Here is a 21552-nt window from a genome sequence, read left to right as displayed (position 1 = left end):
GCAAGCTGCAAATGCCAGGAACATATCCCCTGATGAAATCCTTCCTTAATGAAGAGGGAATGATTAAAAGCATTACAGTGTATTTTCTACTCAGAAGAGCAAATTACACAGAATATTGGTTTCAGCACATGGTTAAAAATGTCATTCGGCATTGAAAACAATGTAACATGGGGAACCTCACTTTGCCCGGATTAAGTTAAGAATGTAAGTCTTCAAAAGCAGAATTGAGAATGAAGACACACCATCAGCCCCAAGCAGCCCTGCTGTCTATCATTCTAGCCAGTTAAAGAGTGTTTCAATACCATTCAGCAGCTAGGCTGCTGTGGGAGAAGCTAAAGTCCAGTTTCCAGAGCTCAGCAAACACCCTGAGAATCACACCAGTACAGCCTGGTGAGGAAGTTAATCATTATGAGAAATAATGTTGTTACATGGTAACAGGTTTAATGATTAACACTTTCACAACACTTAGAACTTTTTTCTAACCTTGCTCATGTCCTAGCAGCTTATTCTCAAATACTACTTCTTCCCCCAAAATGAACATGCAGCATGAAATGCACATCAAAACCCAAGTTGGCATTTGAGTTAACTGAGGTAATCTGGAAGAGGGGATTTCTCAAGACGTTCTCGGCAGCCTCAAGCCAAATTTGTTTCCCCCAAGGTATCCCAGCCCACTCAGGTTACATACAACATGTGCCAAAGTGGTTTTAGGTGTCCAACCCGTCACCGGTCACAGAAATTACAAAGAGCTGGGAGGTGGTCCAAACACATTATCAATGCAAAATGTAATGAAAGACAGGCACGTACAATCAAGGAGCTACCACAGGACAGAGTTTTAATTGTCTCTGGGGTAGAAAGCAGAATCCAGTAGCAAATTCATTGAATATATGTGTCAGCACTTGGCACCAATTGACTGACCATCAGTTTACCATCCTACTGTAAGACTTTCAGACCTTCTCTCTGTGAGTTCTCACGGGCAGCTCCTCGCAGCACTGATTCCTGTTCTCTTTCTTCCACACAGCCGGCTGACTCCTTCCTGTCCCTGTCACAGCCACCTAGCCCTCACTGTCCCTAACACAAACACCTAACCCTTACACCTCACACCAGCACAGCCAACTAACTCCAACTCTCTCTCAACCAGCTAATCCACCTTTTATAACACCCATCCTTATTGGACCATCCTTATTGGACACAGCTGTGCCCTATTAATGGCAGGGCTGCTCCTACTCCTTGGTAATTAGTACAGCTGCAACACCTCAGGGGCAGGATTGCCTTCAGCACTATCTCTATTCTCTCACAATCCATCCCCCCCACATATGTGTTGGTACACAAATAATATCCAAGCTGTCTTGGCTTTACTCATATTTTCATCAGAGTTAATAACCAGAGGTTAACAGTTCTGAATAATGCTTTGTTTCCTTTCAGCAGAGCTCAAGACTTAATCTCAGCTCTCCATCGGGGGAATGGGAGAAAGAATGCCTCCTATCCCCAACTCTTTATCTCACTCATGTACAGAGGTTATAAACTCTAGGAGAGAAGCTGTCTTTTCTGTTCACATTTGCACAAAAGAGCCCACAGTCTGGACAGCCAAAGAGGTCTGCAGGAAGCACAGGAAGCACCCAGCAGTACAGGCCTTGTGTGAGGTCTGAGATAGCAGCAAGACAAATGGGAGATCTCACACAACTCTCATATGCAAATTGCTTGAAAAAAGATGGCAAGGCAACTGGTAACTCCAAGCAGGGTTGTGGCAGCCCCTAATGGTTTAATTGTTCAACTAGTCTCCCAATCTCTCTCTTCACAGAAGGGCCCCAAACCTGCCCCTCACATACAGGAAGAACCTGCTACAGAGACACACATGCAGCTGTGAGCTGTGTAGTTCCCTGGTTACATCTAGGGCAGGGAAAAGGAGTTTTCATGAACAGCTTCTCTCCATGTCTATCCTTTTGCACCTGAATCCTCAGCACACTGCCAGCCCTCTACCAGCTCCTGCCAAGCAGTTCCAGGTAATGGCTGGAGTCACCCCCATGGCAACCCAGTGCAAATCTGATCTCTGCATTGCACAGATGCTGAGCCCACCCCAGGATAAGCAGTATCTAACTCAAATGGCTCCCATCTGACAGGCACTGATCAAAATACATCTTTATCCCTTTCAGATATGGGACAGTGATATGAGAATTTACCTTAGGAAGAAAAATATTGAACAGAAAATTTAAAGCAAATTCTGACAAAAATGGGAATCTTTTCCATTCAAATTCAACACACTTACTCAAGACCACAGAGATACAATTTGCCTCTAATGATTCAAAATAACCTTCTGGGAACATACTTCATAGCTGTCCTTGCCACAGAGAATGGTGAAGACCACACTTCAATCTCTACACAGGACCAACAAATTAAATGCAGCAGAGAGAGGTGTATTTTTAGCGGAATTATAAAAGCTCTAACAGAAAGCTGGACAAGAAAATTGGTGATGTACTGTGGATACTCAAAATTTACCTAGTCCTTATGAATCTGTCACAAAACTTAGTTCAGAAATTTCCTGGACATTTAATAAATACCATGTGCAGCATTATTTCCTTAATTCTTAGATTCACTGATACACCAACTATGGAATCCAAATGTTCACCCTGCATTTCTACTTTGTAACACTTTTAAGTATTCTTCCATGGTGAACAGCACCACCCAGCCACACCCCTTCTTCCTGTGCCCCCCGAGAAACAAGTCAAGATACTTAATTTAAAGTTTAGATCTTGGATTCTTCTGAAGCCAAGACAAAGGAACAGCGCAGAACTGTGTACTGGGATTTCTGAACATGCAGCCCACTGTCAGGAGCAAGTTCCTCTTGTACACTAGTGAACTGGGGGGCCTTACGCGGCTCCAATGGTACAGGATGCACAGAAGAATAAGAAGGGAATCCCTTCATACACCCAGTTCCCATCACCACTCTCCCATCCTGCAGATGCTGGTCCTGCCCAGCTGAGTGTGAAGTCGCTGCTCCTGCCTCCAGGCATCCTGTAGGCACAGACTGATCTTGTGTGTGGGGCAGCTGCCACAGCTCAGGAGGTGATGAGCATCCTGCGCAGACCCTGCAATAATGCAGGCACAAAAGGGGAGGGAGCGTTTTCTCACCATTTCTTCAGCACTTGCAGTGGTGTTAATACCTATTTATCCATTCTTGGCCATTCTTTATGATGTCTCTCAGGAGCTATTGGGCAAAAGCAGAAGAATACAGAGCATTCCAATCCCCTTTAAGCTCAATGCGACAATTTTAATCCTCTAACTACAAGGAAAGGGGAAAAAATGAGATGGACTGTGACAGGTTGGAAGGACTAAATCCCTCTTAACTAGGGCATCAAGATTTAAAAGGCTCAGCTTTGCACACATCAAATGTCTCTCACAAGGTCCTCCCAGAACACTGTCCCCTCCAATTCCTCAGTGCAAGTGGACACCCAGTGCCCCAAGGATGCTGGTGGTGGGCAAGAGAACACTACTGCCATGACATTGCCATGCCACGACTGATGCATCCAAACCCATGGGGGTGGCAGAAACACCCAGGTTGCCCTTTTGAGTCACAGATACAAGGGGTAGCAAAGGTACCAAATACACAGGGCAGTGATGCACAATTCATATCTGAACAGCAGCAGAGAGAAGAATGCAGCCATAATGTAGCTGTTTCACATTAGCTTTGCCATACACAAAGATTTGTATCACCCCACCATGTTTCCTTTCAACTCCAACATGTCTTTCCTGAAAGTGAGGCTTTGGGCCCAAGAAAATTAATGAGTAAATAATTTACAATGCATAATTTTTAATAATGCTGTAAGGAAGAAAAGAGATCAGCAGATTTTCCTTATTACCTGATGTGACTCAGGGAATGGGAAATCTGCTGGTCTGCCTGCATCTGTATCCTGTGCTGTAAGCAGAGTGTTTGCTTTCACTGTTAACCACTTCCTCATGGCTCGCCATTCCAAGGCACGGCACAACCAAACACAGGAGGATGCAAACAGACACCAAGTTCAGATTTGTTCCACAAGAATTTTTGGAAGGGTTACCTCATTGCAGAGCATCCATCCTTCTGCTGCCAACCCAAGCTGAGTATAAACACCACCCTGCACCTGAGCAATGAGAGAAAAACCCCTGTGCTCACCCCAGCCTGCCCCTGACAGAGTAGCCAGCTCTGCATGTGAAGCACCAACAGAGATGTGGCAACTGAGCATCCCTAGGCCAGAAAGAGGGTTATGACCCTACCTGTTTGTTAATGCTCCTGCCAACCCCTAAGAGGTCACTGTGAGAGGTTGTTCCCTATATTTAGGCATGAAACAAGTAGTTCAGCCAAATAGAGACATTTCAGAAGGTTGGGAGACAAATGCAGCCTACTCCATCAGCAGCCTGATGGCTGATAATGCCTACTACACAACCAGATCTGAATAAATCTCACTGAAAGGTACAAAGAAAAGCAAATCCACCAAAAATGACATGCATATTACAGCACCTGGGAAATACAGCATGATCACACACACCAGGACATAGCTGTGAGCATTTGCACCATTCACAGTTTTTAACTGCAATGCTTTACCGTTATTTTTTACAATTTCAAAAGACTACAGGAAACTACATAGGAAGCACACAATTATTTCAATTTCATTGTGTGGATGTGATGGCTCCCATTTGCACTGCCACTGTATCCAGATTCCTGTACTCAGAGACTAACTGACCAGTTACCCAAGGAGCTGCACTGCCTTTTGCAGCTCTTATACACTCTTCCTTATTCATCACACTTTTTACTGCATACTTGGTACCAAAAGGCACAAAATTACAGAATGGGCATGACACTCTCTGGCACCAAATACTTTGTTCAGGGCACTCAGCATGCAAGCAAGCATAATTTTTCCAATTTTGTCCAGCAGAAAGATTCTTTTTCAGAAAACCTCTGAAAATACTTTCATTGGTTAGAAGCACTTTTCTAGCCAAGCCCTAGCTGTTTTAGGGGAGTTATCCAAAACAATAAAAGGCAAGAAAAAGAGTCTTTTTTTTTTTCCTCACAGGCCCACAAAATGTCTGATACAGATTTCAGCACAGGTGCTTTCTCTCTCTGCTACTGTTAAACAAAGCCTCCTCAAAAAGATCATATTACAGCTTGCAAGATGAAAAATTTGTGAATTGGGAGAATTGAAAACAAGATGTTAAAGCAGAAAATTTTCTTTAGCTGAGTGTCATCAGTGACCACGCTGTAACAGTCAGACGTTAGAGCACTGCCCCAGTCCAACCATGGCAGCCTTGAAGCCTGACCTGCAAATCCTCCAGCTCCACCATGGCAGGATGACCAACCAAGCATCATCTCACCAGCCAAAACAGCTTCCCAGCTCTGGGACAGCCACCCGTGACAGCTTCATTCACATCCTGGGGATGCACAGAGACACCGACAATGCTGTGAGACCTGCAGTGGCAATGCAGAGGGAGCTGAGGCAGGACTCTGCAGGGACAATGCCTCTGAAGGAGGCGAAAGAAAGTAATGCCAAAGGGCAAGTGCAGCTGCTTATCAAAAACTTGGTCTCTACCAACACTGAGAAATCACCCATATGTGCTCAAAGCACATCACAACATGGGTAATTTCTCTGCAGAGATAGGGCCCAAGAGACCACTATATTATTTTTTTACTTGTCTCCACAGCCCCAAACACAACTGGGACATGGAAATCTGAAGCGGACAGTCCACCTGCAGTCCTTATCACTTTTATTAGTTGCAAGAATATGTGCTTGTAAAGACACAGCAAAAGACAGCAGTGGGTAATACACAGCCTTTACTAACAAATCCTATTGTTCAGTTCATGAAGCAGCCCATGCTGTGCCTTCAACACCTTCCTTTTGCAGCAGATTGGCCATGACCTGCTACGTTTCTGCTAATCCTGCTCCTTGTTCAGAGGGTATACAAAAGGAGAACTCAGCCACGTTTTGCTGAGGTTACCTCTCTCATCTCCAGTCCTTTACAAAACTTGCAAGCTAAGCTGCCCAAAAGCCCTGTGAACTAGATAAAATTTTCATTTTAGACTTTGGGGAAACAGAGGCATATGAAGAGCCTGTAAGGAAGATGAGTTCACACAGTCAATAAGGCAGCTCAACTCCCACTCCACGGGTCTCCACTGTGGTTCAATCTTTACCTTAATGCAATAGTATGGGATGTGTTGTGGATCATGGCCTCTGCACTCAGCACCAGACACAGTGCCAGCTGGCAGGACAACCCCAAAGAGCCCACAAGCCTACTGCAGGAGCTGGCAGATAGGGCTGGAGTGGCACATGAGAGCAGCACACACAACCAAAACAAGAAAAAGAAAGCAAGGTCCTGGGACTCGCACTGAGGTGACATGGAATAGGAACAACCAGCTAGCATTCTATGGGGAGCCAAGGAAGAGCAAGAGGTCCCACTTTGCTGGGCTCTGCCCTGGGGCTTCCCCTGCAGAAGTGAGACACCGCACACGAGCCAGGGTCCCCTGCTGTCCCTTGTCCTTCATCCCCAGCACATTTGCCTCTGTTTCATTGCCTTTGTGCTCTGCGTGCTATTCTAACAGGAATATTTTAAGTCAGTATTCAGGGCTCCAAAATGGGCGGTCCCAGTTCAGTGCCACTGAAACAAAACATCTTCTCCCCTTGCCTTCTAAGTGACTCTCAACCTGCCTGCCTTGGGATGAAGTGTCTGGACCAAGTTCCACCATGGCAAACAGCAACCTGAGATACCTGGCAAAGTTTCTGTTTCCAGCAACACTGCTAAATTTTTAGTTTTAAAATCTTAAGACAGTTTTGTATATGCAAAGATCATACTGAGGAAGCAGCTGCATACTAAAGAATGCTTCAGCTTGCTAAAACTTGCAACTGCTTCACCCACTGATTTAATGAAAAGGCTCTAGTAAAATAAATCATGTTCAGGAGCACTGCACTGGCCTCCCCTCACTTCTACACACTCCCAGGCTGCCCAGACCACCACGTTCCCCAAGCCCCAGCTACCTCATTGCAGCTACAGCAACATTTTGATTAATAATTAAGGCCAGTGCTGCCAACTGGATTTTATTAACGTTACTATTGTGAACAATTTCTTTCATTTTTATTTTATTTTTAATGCATCATAAGGGCCATTGGGACAAATTAAATATAAAATAATTTTCTGCCATGTAGGCAAACAGCAGGCCTTCCCACATTTTTAAAACATAAACATTGTAAATAAAATATTACACTGTCAAGCTGTCACTGAATCTTCCTCCTGCAGTAATACCCTTAGAGAAAAAATTACCAAGTCACCCTTTCCCAGGGAGCTGGCATAGGCCCCATGTGCCATAAGAGAGATGCCACAGAGATTTAAAAAAAAAAAAAAATATCAGTGCTGCAAGGGTCTGGCCACAGCATTGAATGGCTGTCACAAAACCCCGAGCATTAAGGGCTGTGTCCCTCACCCTAATACAAACTGGGAAGAGCAGAGGCCATACAGGTGCTGGGAAGAGCCCAGCAGGTGCTGGATTTTAGCAGTGGAATGGGCCAGGCTGAACAAAACAAATAAACCCAGCAACTGGCAGCTTCTTTTCCATCTCATTTCCAACACCCCAAATATCTGCAGAGCCACAGGGAGCAGAGCTGCTTTGCAGGATGGTAGGACAGAGAGATGAAGTTCCCTCCACTTTTCCTTTAATTTGAAAGGAAGATGTTTTAAGAAAACAAGAACATTTTGTGAGCTGTTGAACATGGCAACTTCACTGGTTTGCTCACCATACCTTCCTGGCCTCAAGGTGTGCTGCTGCTGCATCCATGGTGGTCTGGCTTACAGACAGCATCACAGCCCTGGGGAGACCACAGAGCTCTGTGCTCTGTCCACATGTGTGCAAACTCAAACACAGACACCCAGCATAACAACAGAAAGAAATGTACAGAGCCATATGTGTGATCCTTGCCCCAAAAGGCAGAAGACTCAAGAGGGACCAACCTGCTATGAGAAAAATGGTAAGGAAGCTGCTAAAATGAACTGTGGCACCTTATTAAAAATTAGGCCTCTTCTCTCCATAGCACAGCAGATCATGAAAATAAGCCGGACAATATGCCAATGCAAGGAAACAGTGCTGATCCCCCTCTTGCTGTGTTTGTTGGGTTTTTTAATTTATTTAGGATCCACCTCAGTTTCTCAAGTTACATGCCTGAGGCTACAAGACCTGCCTCCAGGGAGGCACACATGCAGGAGCCTCACGGGACACAGGTCCCGGAAAAATGGAATCATTTAGCAAACCATGAAAGTTACATCTTATCCCAGCTGTGAGGAAAACAGCATCCTATGAAAGCTGGAAAGCTGCACACAGAGGAAATGTGATGAAGGGATGAGAATAAAATCATTCATGAACACATGGTGAACATCAGCCAGCACCTGCTTTGTGGGGTTCAGATACCCAGGAGCCAAAGGCACTAGGTGTTCCAGGGTCTGAACAGCATGTATCAAGGTGGTCTTACTTGGTGGCAAATACAAGCATGGCTAATTGTGCCAGTTTGGCAATTCAGAGAAGTGGGTAAAGCCCAACCACTGCCTATTTTCTGGCTAAACAAGACATGGGAATTAAACAATTGACATCTTTCCTTGCCAACTTGTTCTTTGCCTACACGCACCACCTGTTCTGAGCCAAGCATCCCAGTGGAGTCTCCTGCTTGCTGTCTCACCACAGGCAGGTGACACCCAGTTTAGTGATGTTTGCAGAGCATTTAGAAACCCTTAGCTACAAGGAAAAAGGATGGCTTGATCTCATCTCCCCAGTGCACATTTTACATGGCTGAGCACAGAGGCAGGGAGCAGACAGGAGGGCTGAGCTCAGGCAACCTGAGCCAGCATTACAATGCAGGGCCTCTCCACGTCCAAACTGGCTCCAATGGGCTCACAGAGCAACTACAGTCACAAAAGTTGGCAGGATGAAGACAAGAGACAACATACCAAAATCCAAAGAGCAGTTGACAAAGATAAGAGGCATCATACCTGCTCCAAAGAGCAACAGGGCATCAGCCTAACACAATTCAGAGCATTTAAAAAGTTATGCTTTTATCTCCTACTCCCAAGCATGTTGCTGCTTCCCTGCCACTCCAGAGAAGTCAGCAAGCTGGAGAATCCTGTGGGCCACCTCACATCCTGCTTTTGACTAGGGAATAGGAGAAAATACTCCCACCCTAAGCTCACAGTCAGCCAACAGAAAAATCTCTTTCAAAGCTGCCTACCAACTATCTCTCTCACTAACAAGCTTTGCCCACGCTGCAGCAATGGCCTCGCTCTCTTCGCTGGGATACAAGTGAGCTGGGTGAGCCTCCCATGCTGCAGTCTTCAGACAGGGAAGAACAGAGCCCTGGGCTCTGCTCATCAGTGCCATACTAAAACAGATATGCAGCACATTGTGAACAATTAACCACCTGCACATAGTGCAGGAATGATGCCAAAGCCCTTCTAAAGACACATAGCACAGCTTCTGGCCTTTGGAAATTTCCTGGAAACAGGAAACAACCTTTTGCCTAGAAGAGATAGAAAAGAGTCCAGGGAGGAATCTCATCTTCCAAAAACACACGAGGTAACTGTCAGAGGTCTTAGGGCTCCTTCTAATCTATATGAAACTATGCTGTGTTCCAGAGAAAAAATGCATTTCTAGGAGTGTGGTACTCACTTGTGTTTATACCCTCTGTGGTAAGTGGAAGGAGAAGCATGCAGGGGCTCGTCATGTCACCAACTGACCCCTGCCATTTGCCAATATATGAATTTTCATTTCAAGCATCTGTAGAGCCTGTCTGTGAAGAGCCTATTGCAGAGAGGCCATGTCAAGATTTCTATCTATAATGCAGATATCTGTAGGATTGCTATTAATGCACAAGCTGTTTCTGGGACACTGATCTCTGACAGCTCCATGCCCCAGCTTAAATATTCAAAAATTTCCCTGCTGACTCCAGGAATCAGACATCCAGATTTTAAGTTGAAAGTTGTAGAAATAAATATGAGGTCAACAAATAAAAAACAGTTTCAAGCTGAGACTTGCATTTGACAAAGTGTTTACCTGAGATGATTTTTATTCTGCACATTAAGAGAGAATAAAGAAGAAAAAAACACAACTCCAGAAAGCATTTCAGTTTTTTAACCCAAACAATAAACTTTCACTTGCCCAGGATTTGAAATGTCATCACATAGATGCAAAAGCAGAACTCTTGGATTCACTCATCCAAAAGAAAGGTTTTTTTCTTTTTCCCAGACAGAAAAGCAGCCAATATTAGAAAATTGAAAAAATATTTTTCCAGATACCCATAAATCACATGAGTCACCCTTATTTGCAGATGAGCCCAAACCTGAAGTTCAACATAGTCACTCATGCAGAGCAGAGGAAACCAGAAGCTGGATCAAAATGGGCAGCTTGTCTCAGTGGCTCTGCAGAAAGACAAGGGATAGAGAAGCACGCAGAGCACAAGCACTCCTCCCCTTATACATGACCGCCATTGTATATTAAGTCAAATAATCTGACTTCAAGGGGAATGAACTCAGGATTGAGGGCTCTGTGCTGCCAAAGGACAGCTGCTTCTCTAGATTTGTTATTTCTCCAGTGGGCAATAGAACTGGCACATTTCCTGTGCTGGCTGGGAGAAGGTAGTGGGCTGTGCTGGGGAACAAAGCCAGCCACATGCTGTGGACCATTGGCACAGCTACTGCCCTGGCATGACCAGCCCTCAGGCTCACATATGCAGCTCAGACCATGAGACCTGCTGCTCAGACCCTGCTAGATGCCACACCCTGAGGGACAGCACTGTCCCCACACCTCCACCAACCTTCCTACCCCGTGTCCACACACAGTCTCTTCCCTGCTTCTGCCCCAGCAGCACAGGAAGAGGCCAAGGCTGGGACAGCTCACTGTGCACATCACACACACTCTCCACAGCCATAGCACTGCACAGTTACACGAGTACACACACTGCATTTTACCACCTTGCTCTCACGGCAACCCACCAAACCCTTAGGAAACCTGCATTCATGAGGGAAAGCCCAAACACCACAAATCCTTCCTGTTTCCTTCTCTATCCAAATACATCATGGCAGGTCAGGATGTGAAATTTCCACCATGCCCCACTACCAGGTGCATAAGGAGAAGGTCCTCCTTCATCTCAGCTGCTACTGAGAGCCCTACTGGGAGGGCTGGCAGATCCTGGGACCCGAGTTACAGAGGGACTTGAGATGCAAAGGATGATTATTTTTCCCTGCTAAGGGATTTCAGGCATGGGGCAGTGCTGGAATGATTTACACAGTTTTGAGAGCAGGACCAGATCTGGAGTGGCTGTTGCGTGGCAATGTATCTTGTAAGGAGAGGCTCTGTGGTAGCCATGAGCACATACTACCCCCCACAAACAGCAGGAATATAATCACATGTGGCACTACCACAGCATCCTCCTTGTGAGGATTTTAAGGTGCTTGGCAGACGATATGGATTCATGTAACCTCACAAGCCCTCTGAGAGGGAGTAAAGTAAATGCTATAAAAAACCAGAAGGGATAAGCGGGGGAACAGAGAAATAAAACTGCTACACCAGCATGTTCAAGCTCACACAAGGAATCAGAAGCTCAGAGGCAGCTTCTTCCGCCACTAAGGTGGAATCAAAAAAGCAGGAGTGCTCCAAATCCTCTGTTCAACTCAGCCTTTGCCAGCCTAAGAGCATTTCCCGGTGCACCCAAAGGGCTACAGCAATAGCAGCACTCGCACAGAGCTCCTCACCGTACTCATTTCCACAGTCCTGCTCCACAGAGGGCCCAAAGCAGAGCAGCCTGAACTGCCGGCAGCCCCCAGCCCTAGTAACCACCAAATAACAGAAGTGCTCTGTCCAAGACCCTCAGCCTTGACTTTTGAGTTTCAGCAGCTGCAAGCAATGGCCAAAGGGTTCAGCCGAAGAGTTTCCACCCTGCTGCCTGAGGGCTGGGACTGCTCTGACTGCATTTTCCAAACATTCACAGGGCTTCCCAAACACCTATACACACATTTCCCATCCCCGCTTTACAAGTGAAAAAAAGCAAGACACAGGCCAAAAAATCCCAGTGCCAGCCAAGGAGGGAGGCGGGCAGCCCTGGCGCCTGGCCTGCTCGACTCTGACCGGGCTGCTGCTTTTGTTCACTTCCATGTGTGCGTAACAGCTGACAAATGGATTCGCAGCCAAAGAGTGACACACAGTGCAGTTCCCGAACAGCTTCAGCTGGATCACTCCTGGGAATGGTACTGCTGGGCCACTTCTTGCTCCAGGGGCTGATTTATTTTTTATTAAGCAATTGCCGAGAGTTGGGAGAGCTTTATTGATGCTATTAAACAGGCTGAAGGGAGGACAAATCACCGCCACAGACAGACAGGAAGGTCCTCATCATCCTCAAGTCAGGAGCTCAATTTTATCCCCCTACTGAGCCCACAGATACCCAAGGAGGGCAGAGTGTGGGGCTTTCAACAAAACTGAAGCAGCACATCAGGGCACTGCTACCACTCCTCGAGTTAGGAACGGAGCCCTGGGGGCTCCTGCCATCTCCTTGCCCAAACTCTAGCCTGAGCCCGACTCGGGCTGCTGCCTGTGGTTTAAAAGAGACAGAAGTCACGAGCAGCCCAGGTCCTCCATCTGACAGCCAAGCGGAGGGAGCCGAGGCAGAGGCTGGTACCAGCTGTACAGTCACTCGCATCGCCCCGGCCCGATGCTCGGAGCCCGGCTGGCCGGAGGAAGGGCTTCTGAGAGCTGGCCCTGACGCGAAAGCACTGTGATCACATACATGCGTGCGTGCATACACATATCGCATGTGAACACCTTCTGAACGCGAACTAAAAACCTTCCAGCTGTTTCACCCGCCTTTTTCCCTGGGCAAGGGCAGAGCCCGGGCTGAGAGTGGTGGCGATAACTCGGCAACACTTTACCCACGGCACTACTCTATTCCCTCGAGAGTGCCCACCCTGCTCCCCGATTGTAGGGCTGCCATGGTGACAAGCACGAATGCTAAAATAAACAGAAAGCAACCCGAAGGCAAAGCGCAGCCCTCCGCCGGCGTACCCGCGCCCGCCGCGGCGGCTCCCTCCCCGAGCATCCTCCCCGCCGCGGCAGGACGGGATGCTGGCGGCCGCCGCTCACTCACGATGAGGGGGATGGTCCTCTCCTCCCGGCGCAGCTCCAGCCTGCCGGCCGCCCTCTGCCCGCTCCGGGCGCCGCCGCTACCGCCTCCGGCGGACCTGCCGGCAGCCGCCGAGCGGGGCTTGTTGTCCTGCCATAAGTAGTAGAAAGTGCCCAAGATCCAGGCGACAGTCAGGATGGCGATGGCATTAGCCCTGATTCTCCTCATGCCGAGCGCCCCGGGGGAGCCTGGGAGCGCTGCCTCGACGGGCAGGGGCGGCTGCGGGAGGAAGAAGAGGAGAGGAGGAGCGGCGGCGCGGCTCCCCCGCCCCTCACCGCCCCGGCCCCGGCCCCGGCCCCGGCCCCGGCCCCGGCCCCGCGCCGCCCAGCCGCCGCCGCCGGGTCCTAACGCCTCGGCCGCTCCGCCGCAGGGGGCGGAGGGCTCCGCGCCTCCTCCTGCTCCTCCTCCTCCCGGCCCGGCCGGCGCGGGCAGCGGGGCCGGCTGCCGACGGGGATGCGCTCGGCGCCGCAGCTGAGCGGGGACGGAGCGGCAGGGCCCCGCGGCGGGGAGCCGGGACACGGGCTCAGCCCCGGGAGATGGCTGCTGGGACAGCGCACCAGCCTGCCCTCCTGCACCGCTGCCCGCTGGGACTCGTGTCTCTGCTGCCAGAGTCGTGCCCGTAAGGCAGGCGCCAGCGAATACACCGTGGCAGCCCGCAGCACACGGGATCTGGGCACCCACTCCGTGGAGATGAGCCCATCTCCCGCTGAAGCTGTGGTGGTTGACGGGAGCAAGGCTCTTGGGCTGACAGTGGAGCTGCCCAAGCACCCGCTCCCATCGCTACCACAAGCAACACTCACACCATGTACCTGGGCCCGTGGCACAGCCTCGAGGCCTTTCAAGCCCTGCGGGAGGACAAGCGTGGCAGTGGAGAGGCAAAGATGATACAATTCCACATCACAGGGCACTGCTAAAGCTCAGCTTAAACAACAGAGCATGCAGCTTGTGAAACCAAGTGACATTTAGGCACAGTGCAGCTGCTGAGCAGCTATGGCTTTAAGGTTTGCAAGAGCAGGAGGAGGTAGTGAGAAAACTTACATGGAAAACAAATGTTTAGAAAACAAAGGTAGTTCCAAGGCACCTGATAATGGGGCTAGATAGAAAATGTGGGTGCTTCCAAGGCACCCAATGAGGGGATCAGAGTATTTGCATTACAGTATGGAAAATGTCATCAGGGCTTCTAAATAACGTTTTGCCCTACTTTCCTCCTGACGAGATGCCTCTAAGTGTAATTACAACCTGCCCCACTAAATTGCCCTTTGAGATTTACCTGCAACTGCTTGTTTCCTGAAGTAGAGCACAGTGCAAAATTCATTCGTCAGACTCATTCTGTGGGCACTCAGGGCAGAATGCTGTTTCTAGGACCACCACCTCCCAAGGCTGCAACACAGTTCCACATCAACCTCCCTGCAAAGCACACTGTATGCCTGATGTAGAAAATGTTAGAAAGCATCTCACATCCTCCTAGGTACTTTTCCCAATGACCTGTCAATCCCACACAGCTTCCCAGGCTGACTAGTCATAGTCAGTGGCAAGGGGAAGTTTGAAACCTTTAAAAACCAAAGCCTTCCAACGGGTCAACAAAAACATAATTAGTTTAAGCTGCCCAGTCCACATCCTGTGGAAGCTGGGCTCCCACTATTTTCAATCTCTTTGACAGTCTTACTGAAAAAAGAGCATCTGCTCTCCTGTATGGGTTTGGATCCAGCAGCTGCCTGGGCTGCAGAGGGACATGAAGAGAAGCAGAGGAGCTGTACCAAGAAATCAGAGAAGAGGGACACAGGAAGTTAAGATGTGTTCATATTCATGTGACAGCAGAGCCAGCAGAATGTCTTCTCTTTTGCCACTGTGCAGATCATACCAGACTATGCTTGATTCCTTCTTAGTCTTTTCTCACCTTTTGGTGGGAGTCACAACAGAAAAGCAAATCACAAAAAGCAATGGAGACTTTGTGTGAAACAGGAGAAAAAATCCTCTGCCCCAAGACTTGAACTAAACAGACTGCCTTCTTCTGCTTTTCCAAGCATGCTGCTTCCCTTTTCCACTGCAGCCATTCTTTTTCTTGGGTGTTGTCCCCTCACCCTGCTAGCACACCCTATAAGCTGCCATGCAAGCACCATTGCCTCTCAAGGGGTGGTGTGTAGGGAAGTCTCAGACACAAGCAGAGTGGTCTGTAGGCAAGCCTCAGCAGAGCCCCAGGCAGAAGCAAGGTCAAGACGTCTTTCTCCTAGGAGCAGTTGTTTCTACTCCCCTCTCCCTGCAGGAATCAGCAGTAGAAAGCAGGGTCTGTTTCTGCAGAAACACATTCAGAGTGCTGGGTAGGGAAGGTCTGCTCTAGCCCACAATTACAGTGAAGGGCCCAGAAAAGCTGTGTTACCCACCCTCTGAGCTGGTGGCAGAGAAGCTTACCATGTCAGCAGATCCAGTTCAGCACAGACAAACCAGATTTGCAGAGGTCCTTTATTTATGTTGCCTAAGCTTTGGGGACCTATTTGAGCTGAAGAGTTTAGGAGGTGGCTGGAGCACTAGAGCTAGATGACCTGAAGGAGACAAGACCTTCAACACAGCTCCAGCAGAAAAAGCATGTACTTACACAGCACCAGGCTTCCACATGCTTTGAAAGTAATGCAGCAATGTTTCATCTCCAGGGCCCAGATACCTCACTGTAGGATTACTAGCTTGCAGGTCTGAGCTATTGGTACTGAAGGTTCCATTTTCTGCAGCCAGAACTTGCAATTATTTAATCTCTAACCACCAAACTTTGCTCCAGAACCCCGCATTTCTTGTAAAACACAGCACACCTCTAACCTTATATTCTACAGGGATCTCTGACAATATAAATTGTTCCATTCAGGTATAGCTATACTGTAAGCTGCAATGCTGCACGCAGATATTAGCACCAGCCCATCAGAGAAAAGAATACCAGAAGCAGTCTGGCATGGAGATCTCTACACCACACAACTGGCAAAATAGACATGCAATGAACATTAACAGTGATAATAAATACTTCAGTGATGATCATTGCAAAAGCATAAACTAATTCAATAAATGTCCTCAGAGAAATTACCTGAGAAACATAATGTAAGAAACTAAACAAATCAAGATTATTCAAACCCCACAGCAGAATTATGGGATCTTATCACCACATTCGTTCTTTTTCAGTTCCATCATAGAGATGTTAAATCTTTTCTTATTTTGTGACAAACTTTGTACAGTGGAAACCTCATGACAACACAGGCATCTGATTTTTAGCATAAGCATAAACTAAGTATTTGGTGAATAATAAAGATACAGAACAAGTGGAGGAATATAATCAACTACAAGGAGAATTTTGTGTGGGGTTTGAGAACCTTATTTTTTTTATAAACACCAAGGCCCTAACCAGCATCACCTTAAATGAAAAGAGATCTCCTAACGTCATGAATATTAAAAAAGGGCGCTCTTGAGAAGCCAGTTTTGTCTTTGGCTGACAGATTAGGTCACATCACCTAGGACAACACACATGGTGTTTCAAATTGCCCAGATAAAATTGAGATGATCATTATTGCAGGGGGAAAGACAAGCACCATCCAGATTTGTCTTCAGAAAAATGAAGTGTGGCTGCTTTATAGCTATGGCGAGACACAGTGCATGTTTATGCAGCCATCTGACTTAAAACATGGCTCAGCTTTCAACTATGAAACATCTGGAGAACACCAAAAGGTTTTTCTTAGCACTACTCTGATCTGAGAAATCAGGTCTGCTATATTTGTGGCCTCCAGGCAAGGAAGTGCCATCTGAAACATGAACATAAGGTCTGTCTGGGCTCTGGAAACTGTCTGAGTAAATTCATTCAGAGTTTAGCTAAGAACAATTGAAGAAAATTAGCATTAGAGTTCAAGGGCTGAAGCAGGTCATGCTCCAGAGAGAAACAAGAGTAGCATGTTATGATGATGAGGTGGGATGAGAAGACTTGCCCAGAGAAAGGCAGCTCTGCTTGCCCACAGCCAACCAGCCAGGAGCTGAGCTCCACCTTGCATCTAGGGAAGAGCACCCCCAGTTCAGGGACTTTTCAAGGATTTTTCACAAAAGATCACTCTTCAGAGAGCTCCTCCTGCATAGGCAAAGCAGGGTGTAAAGGAGGTGAGACATCTTAGGATGGTTTTCTCTGAATTTGCTGCCCCCCAGTGACTCCTTCCTCTGGCCCACCCCTAGGCTGGACACTCACTCTCCCTGGTGAAGCTCCTCATCTTTTCCCAAGCAGGGGCAGTGGTCTGCTTCCAAGTCAGGAAGAGATTGGTAGGAGTGGGTGAAAGCAATTGAAGGAGACAACTCACAGCTCATCCCTGATTTCAATTCAAGAAAAAGAGGGACAAGGAAAAATATTTATTTCAATGGACAGAAAGAGTTGAAGTTCTTGCCCTGTAATGGATGAGAGGCACCTCTGACAGTGTGACCATGACATCTCACCATGCTTTTCATCCAGATCCAGATATTACCCCATAAAACTTCTGAGAGATGTTCACCCATACTGTAATGCCAAGATGACAGTGTGTGCCATCATCCTCCACCACACAGCTATTGAAAAGAAAAAGAAAAATGTTATCTTGATGACTCATCTACATTGGCCAAATTTCTATACCGCCTGAAGTACTCGCCTTGTCTGAAAAAGCTCTCTTATACTGGTCAGAGGGCATAAGTGTGCATGTGGGCTTCTGAAAATCCATATTGCTATCATATATCACCCTCCACATCCCTGGCCTCAGACACCACTGGGGAGCCACAAGGTGCACCAAAAGTCCAAAAGCTTGTCTTGATCGTGTCCTGCCTAGAGCTAGACACCGTTCAAGTAGTCTCCAGCCCTACTGCTGCAGGCACCATAAAAAAGCCAGTCACATAAATTACTTCCCTAGGAGTGCCAATTTATCCTGATGCCTAATCAGAATAGGTACAGATGGTAGATGCCAATTAGTTCTCCATTTAACAGCAGATAAGGTGTCTAGGGTGTCATATATGCTGACTGGGACAGAAATGTCTTCTGGGCCCTTGTTTCCAGCCAGCATGTAAACAAGACCCAAGACAAATACCACAGAGTTAACTGGGAACCAGGATTTCAGTTGCTTTAAACTGTACAATTAAAGATTGTCTTAAGTCCTGTTAAGGTCACTGTAGTCTTAACATACTTTCATGAACATGCTTTTTAAAGGAAAATGAAAGCATAGAAAAGACTTCACAATAAGCTGTAATTGACAGTTTGTTGCACTTGTGCTCTTCAAGTATGAAGAGAAAAAAATCTGCTAAAAAGGCTAACAGTGGCAAGATGAATCTGCTTTGACAGTGTGTAACAGCCAGGAAAGCCTTCAGAGTGTTTGGCTGGGATTCAGGATGGGAGATGGTGCCATTAATCCCCTCTAAACCAGGTAACCCTCTTGTCTATCACCACAAGACAAGTGGGCCTTAGTGAGGAGTGGAGTTATGATAGAATTAGGCAGGAGTGATCATCAGCCAAGAAAAATGCTCAAAGTTCATATAACCTTTTAAAAGTGTAGAAAAAGAATACATATTCAAATAGTAATAACTATTAATACAACTTATTAACTTGAAGATCCACATAGAGTCAACCTGATTCATTTTATGAGCCTGATACAAATTTTTGCTCTCCCTCCTACCTACTTTTCTTATCTCCTTTTTTTACCCCAAGTCATTTTCTTAATTTCCTTGCTGCATCTTTTCTAGGACATAGATTTATTTCTCACCTTCATGGTAAAGCACAGAGCACTTTTGTGGTGCTCAGAATTAATTAACAATAAATTTTTTTTTTATTACAATCTGAGGACAATTTGCTCTCCTTTACTAGCATCCCATCACAGCCCCAACTGTGACTTGAACTGCAATTTAATCCTCATAGAAATTCAAAGCTTTTACAGCTCAGGGTAGCTACCAGGTTAGTGCTTGTAACAGTCCTCTTGGCTGCAAAGGAGAAGCAGTTTGAAATGCTCATCTGGCAAACCGATGAAACTCCTGTCTTCCACTACAGAGGAATTTCATGTGAAAACACAACAATCTGGGAAATAACCTGTGAAAAACATCTAACCCAGTTTCTCACACGTCCCATAAAAGGAGCTTGCACCCTGCACAGCAGACTGGGTTTGAATAGAGTGCAATGAGAAATGTTTAGCTTTCCTAAAAATCACAGCAATATATTTACTTTTGAAGCTCTATCACTGAAAGTAGCTTGGATAATTAATGGAAAAGTTTCCAAAACATTCCAGCCCTGGCACTAAGCATGAGAAACTCCAGGCTGAAGGGAGGCCAGAAATAGGAGCCATAGATCAGTCAAATCCAGAGGCACTGCAATGGTATTTCAGTGAGCTTGATGCCATAATCTGCCTACTGGGATCCAGGTCCATCTCCAGCTTGAACCCAGAATGTGAAAAAAATCCAGGAAAGGGGTTGCAGTTCAGAGGACATCAGGCATCCCTGTAATGTCAGGAGCATAGTCCAGGTAAATATTTATAAATTTCTACCTTTCCATCTGTGTTCTGTTGGAATATCTTTACTTCCAGGGGGGTGGGTGAAGCAGACATCAATGATGGCAAGAGTATTTATTGAAATGACAGCTTCAGTGGAATTGCAACCATTAAGACCTGCTGACCTGCATCAGACCAGCAAGCAGCTATGTCAATTTGGAAGGCTTCACAGGGCAGCACACAGACAATTCTCTCAGTATCTCACCACTTCTGGTTGAAGAATAAGGTACACAGTTTGTGCCTTGCAGCATTCCTCTCTATAAACAGCAATCCAGGTATTGCTAAGCTTCCACAAGCATGCTGCTAAATTCTTTAGAAGCTCATGCAGAAATGAGGCTGCTGTCCTTTTCTGACTTTAGAAAATACTTCTTTAAATATTCACATTTTAGGAGAAATATTTTTATCCTCCCCTAAAGGTAAATGCTTTAGATGTGCTGAACAAAATGGCCCCCACCACTTTGGCATAGAAGGGGGGATGGGAATTATGAAGTAAAAAATTTTACTCTTTAAAAAATTACCCCTAATTTTATCTTGTAATTATCTTCAGTACCTGAATGCATGATTTGGCAATGAAGAGCTGTCACAGTGGAGCACAGCAGCCAAAAAAAGGAGTGAGAAATGGCAGAAAATGCTTAAGCCACTGTGAATGGTAGTGGTACTCTGATTTGAACACTCACATGTCTGCAGAAACCCTCAGCACATCATTGCAGCATTTTCAGATGCAGAGATACATCATGACACACATCTACAGGTGTGCACATGTGTTCTGCACCCTTAGATTTGTTTCAAGTCTAACTCAAGTTTGCAGCAGATACCACTTTTCTCTGGTGCTGGCTGAAGACAAGGAAAATATCTCCCACAGGAGCCAAGATCCACTGCAAGCCTAACCATTTCTGTTTGAAGGTCACAGCAAGATCCAAGAAATGTGCCATATCTAGCACACAAATAACTAAAATCCTTTACAAATGTGTCCACTGCAGCTTACCTTTCCCCACAGACAGAGGATGAAAAAGGCTCTGTGCAACAATTATATCCATATTGCTTAATGGCATACTGAAGTATACTTAAAGGTTATTTTACCGTAGTAAAATCTATACAGACAAAAATAACCATATCAGTAGGTCCAAGTTTTAAAGCCCCATGTACAGCACATGCTGCCTGCCAACAGTTATGCTACCATGCATAAGTGTCATACTGGTCTTTCCTGCTTCATTGCCTGGCTTTGTTTCTGCTCCAAGCAGCCAGCTCAGGCAGGCAGGCAGGTTTTGTCTGAGCCTCAGTACAGAGCAAGCTCAGACTTCACCATCACAGCACTTCATGGGCTCTCATATGCCATGTTCCTGCCTCAGCTGGGCAGCATCAGCCTTTGTACCTGTGTCTCCAGAGATGGGAGGCAGCTGTTCTCTTCTTGGCAACCCCAGGGGCAGCTGAATGCAGTGGACACAGAGGGAAGGAGGCACCAGGTTCTCTTTATCATCATGTGCAGGGAGGAACTCAACAGGACAGATGTGACTCATAGGGATGTTTGGCCCCCAACAAACTCTGAAGGATGAGTTTGCTTTGATACCTTTCCATCCCTCAGGAACTTCTGCAACCTCCCTAAGCAGGGAGAAACAAATGCTGCATGTCTTTCCATCTCCCTCTGCCTGCCTTATCCTTCTTCCTGTTCTTTGTAAAAAAAAAAAAAAGGCTTAGAATAATCCAAGTGAGAGCATGATCAACAGTGAAGGACGAGATGTGTCTTCTGCTTACTAGTAGAAAACTAGCCTTAGATAGAAAACTTAAAGTTTTCCTTCAGGTTGAAGGCCCTCTGTGATGCAAGGAAGTGGGAAATTAAAGGTCTGAACCAGTAAAGCTAAGAATGTCAAATGGGAATC

General features: G+C 46.6%; 1 protein-coding gene across 3 annotated transcripts in view; it reads right to left on the bottom strand.

Annotated features, from left to right (window-relative positions):
- The window catches only part of GALNT16 (polypeptide N-acetylgalactosaminyltransferase 16), a 74594-nt gene extending 61146 nt beyond the window's left edge, over positions 1-13448 (bottom strand). For 2 of the 3 annotated variants that reach the window (XM_021547076.2, XM_021547077.3), the window contains exon 1: positions 13131-13448. In XM_021547076.2, coding sequence (XP_021402751.1) covers positions 13131-13334 — 204 coding nt within the window. In that variant the 5' untranslated portion in view covers positions 13335-13448. Of the gene's footprint in view, positions 1-13048 lie in introns of all 3 variants that reach the window. The other variant, XM_021547078.3, reaches the window with a different exon arrangement.
- Between the last annotated feature and the right edge of the window lie 8104 nt (positions 13449-21552).

This window comes from Lonchura striata, chromosome 6 (assembly GCF_046129695.1).
Source record: "Lonchura striata isolate bLonStr1 chromosome 6, bLonStr1.mat, whole genome shotgun sequence".
NCBI classification, from domain to species: Eukaryota; Metazoa; Chordata; class Aves; order Passeriformes; family Estrildidae; genus Lonchura; species Lonchura striata.
The sequence above is the reverse complement of the archived record's forward strand: the minus strand, read 5'-3'. Positions and strand labels throughout refer to the sequence as shown.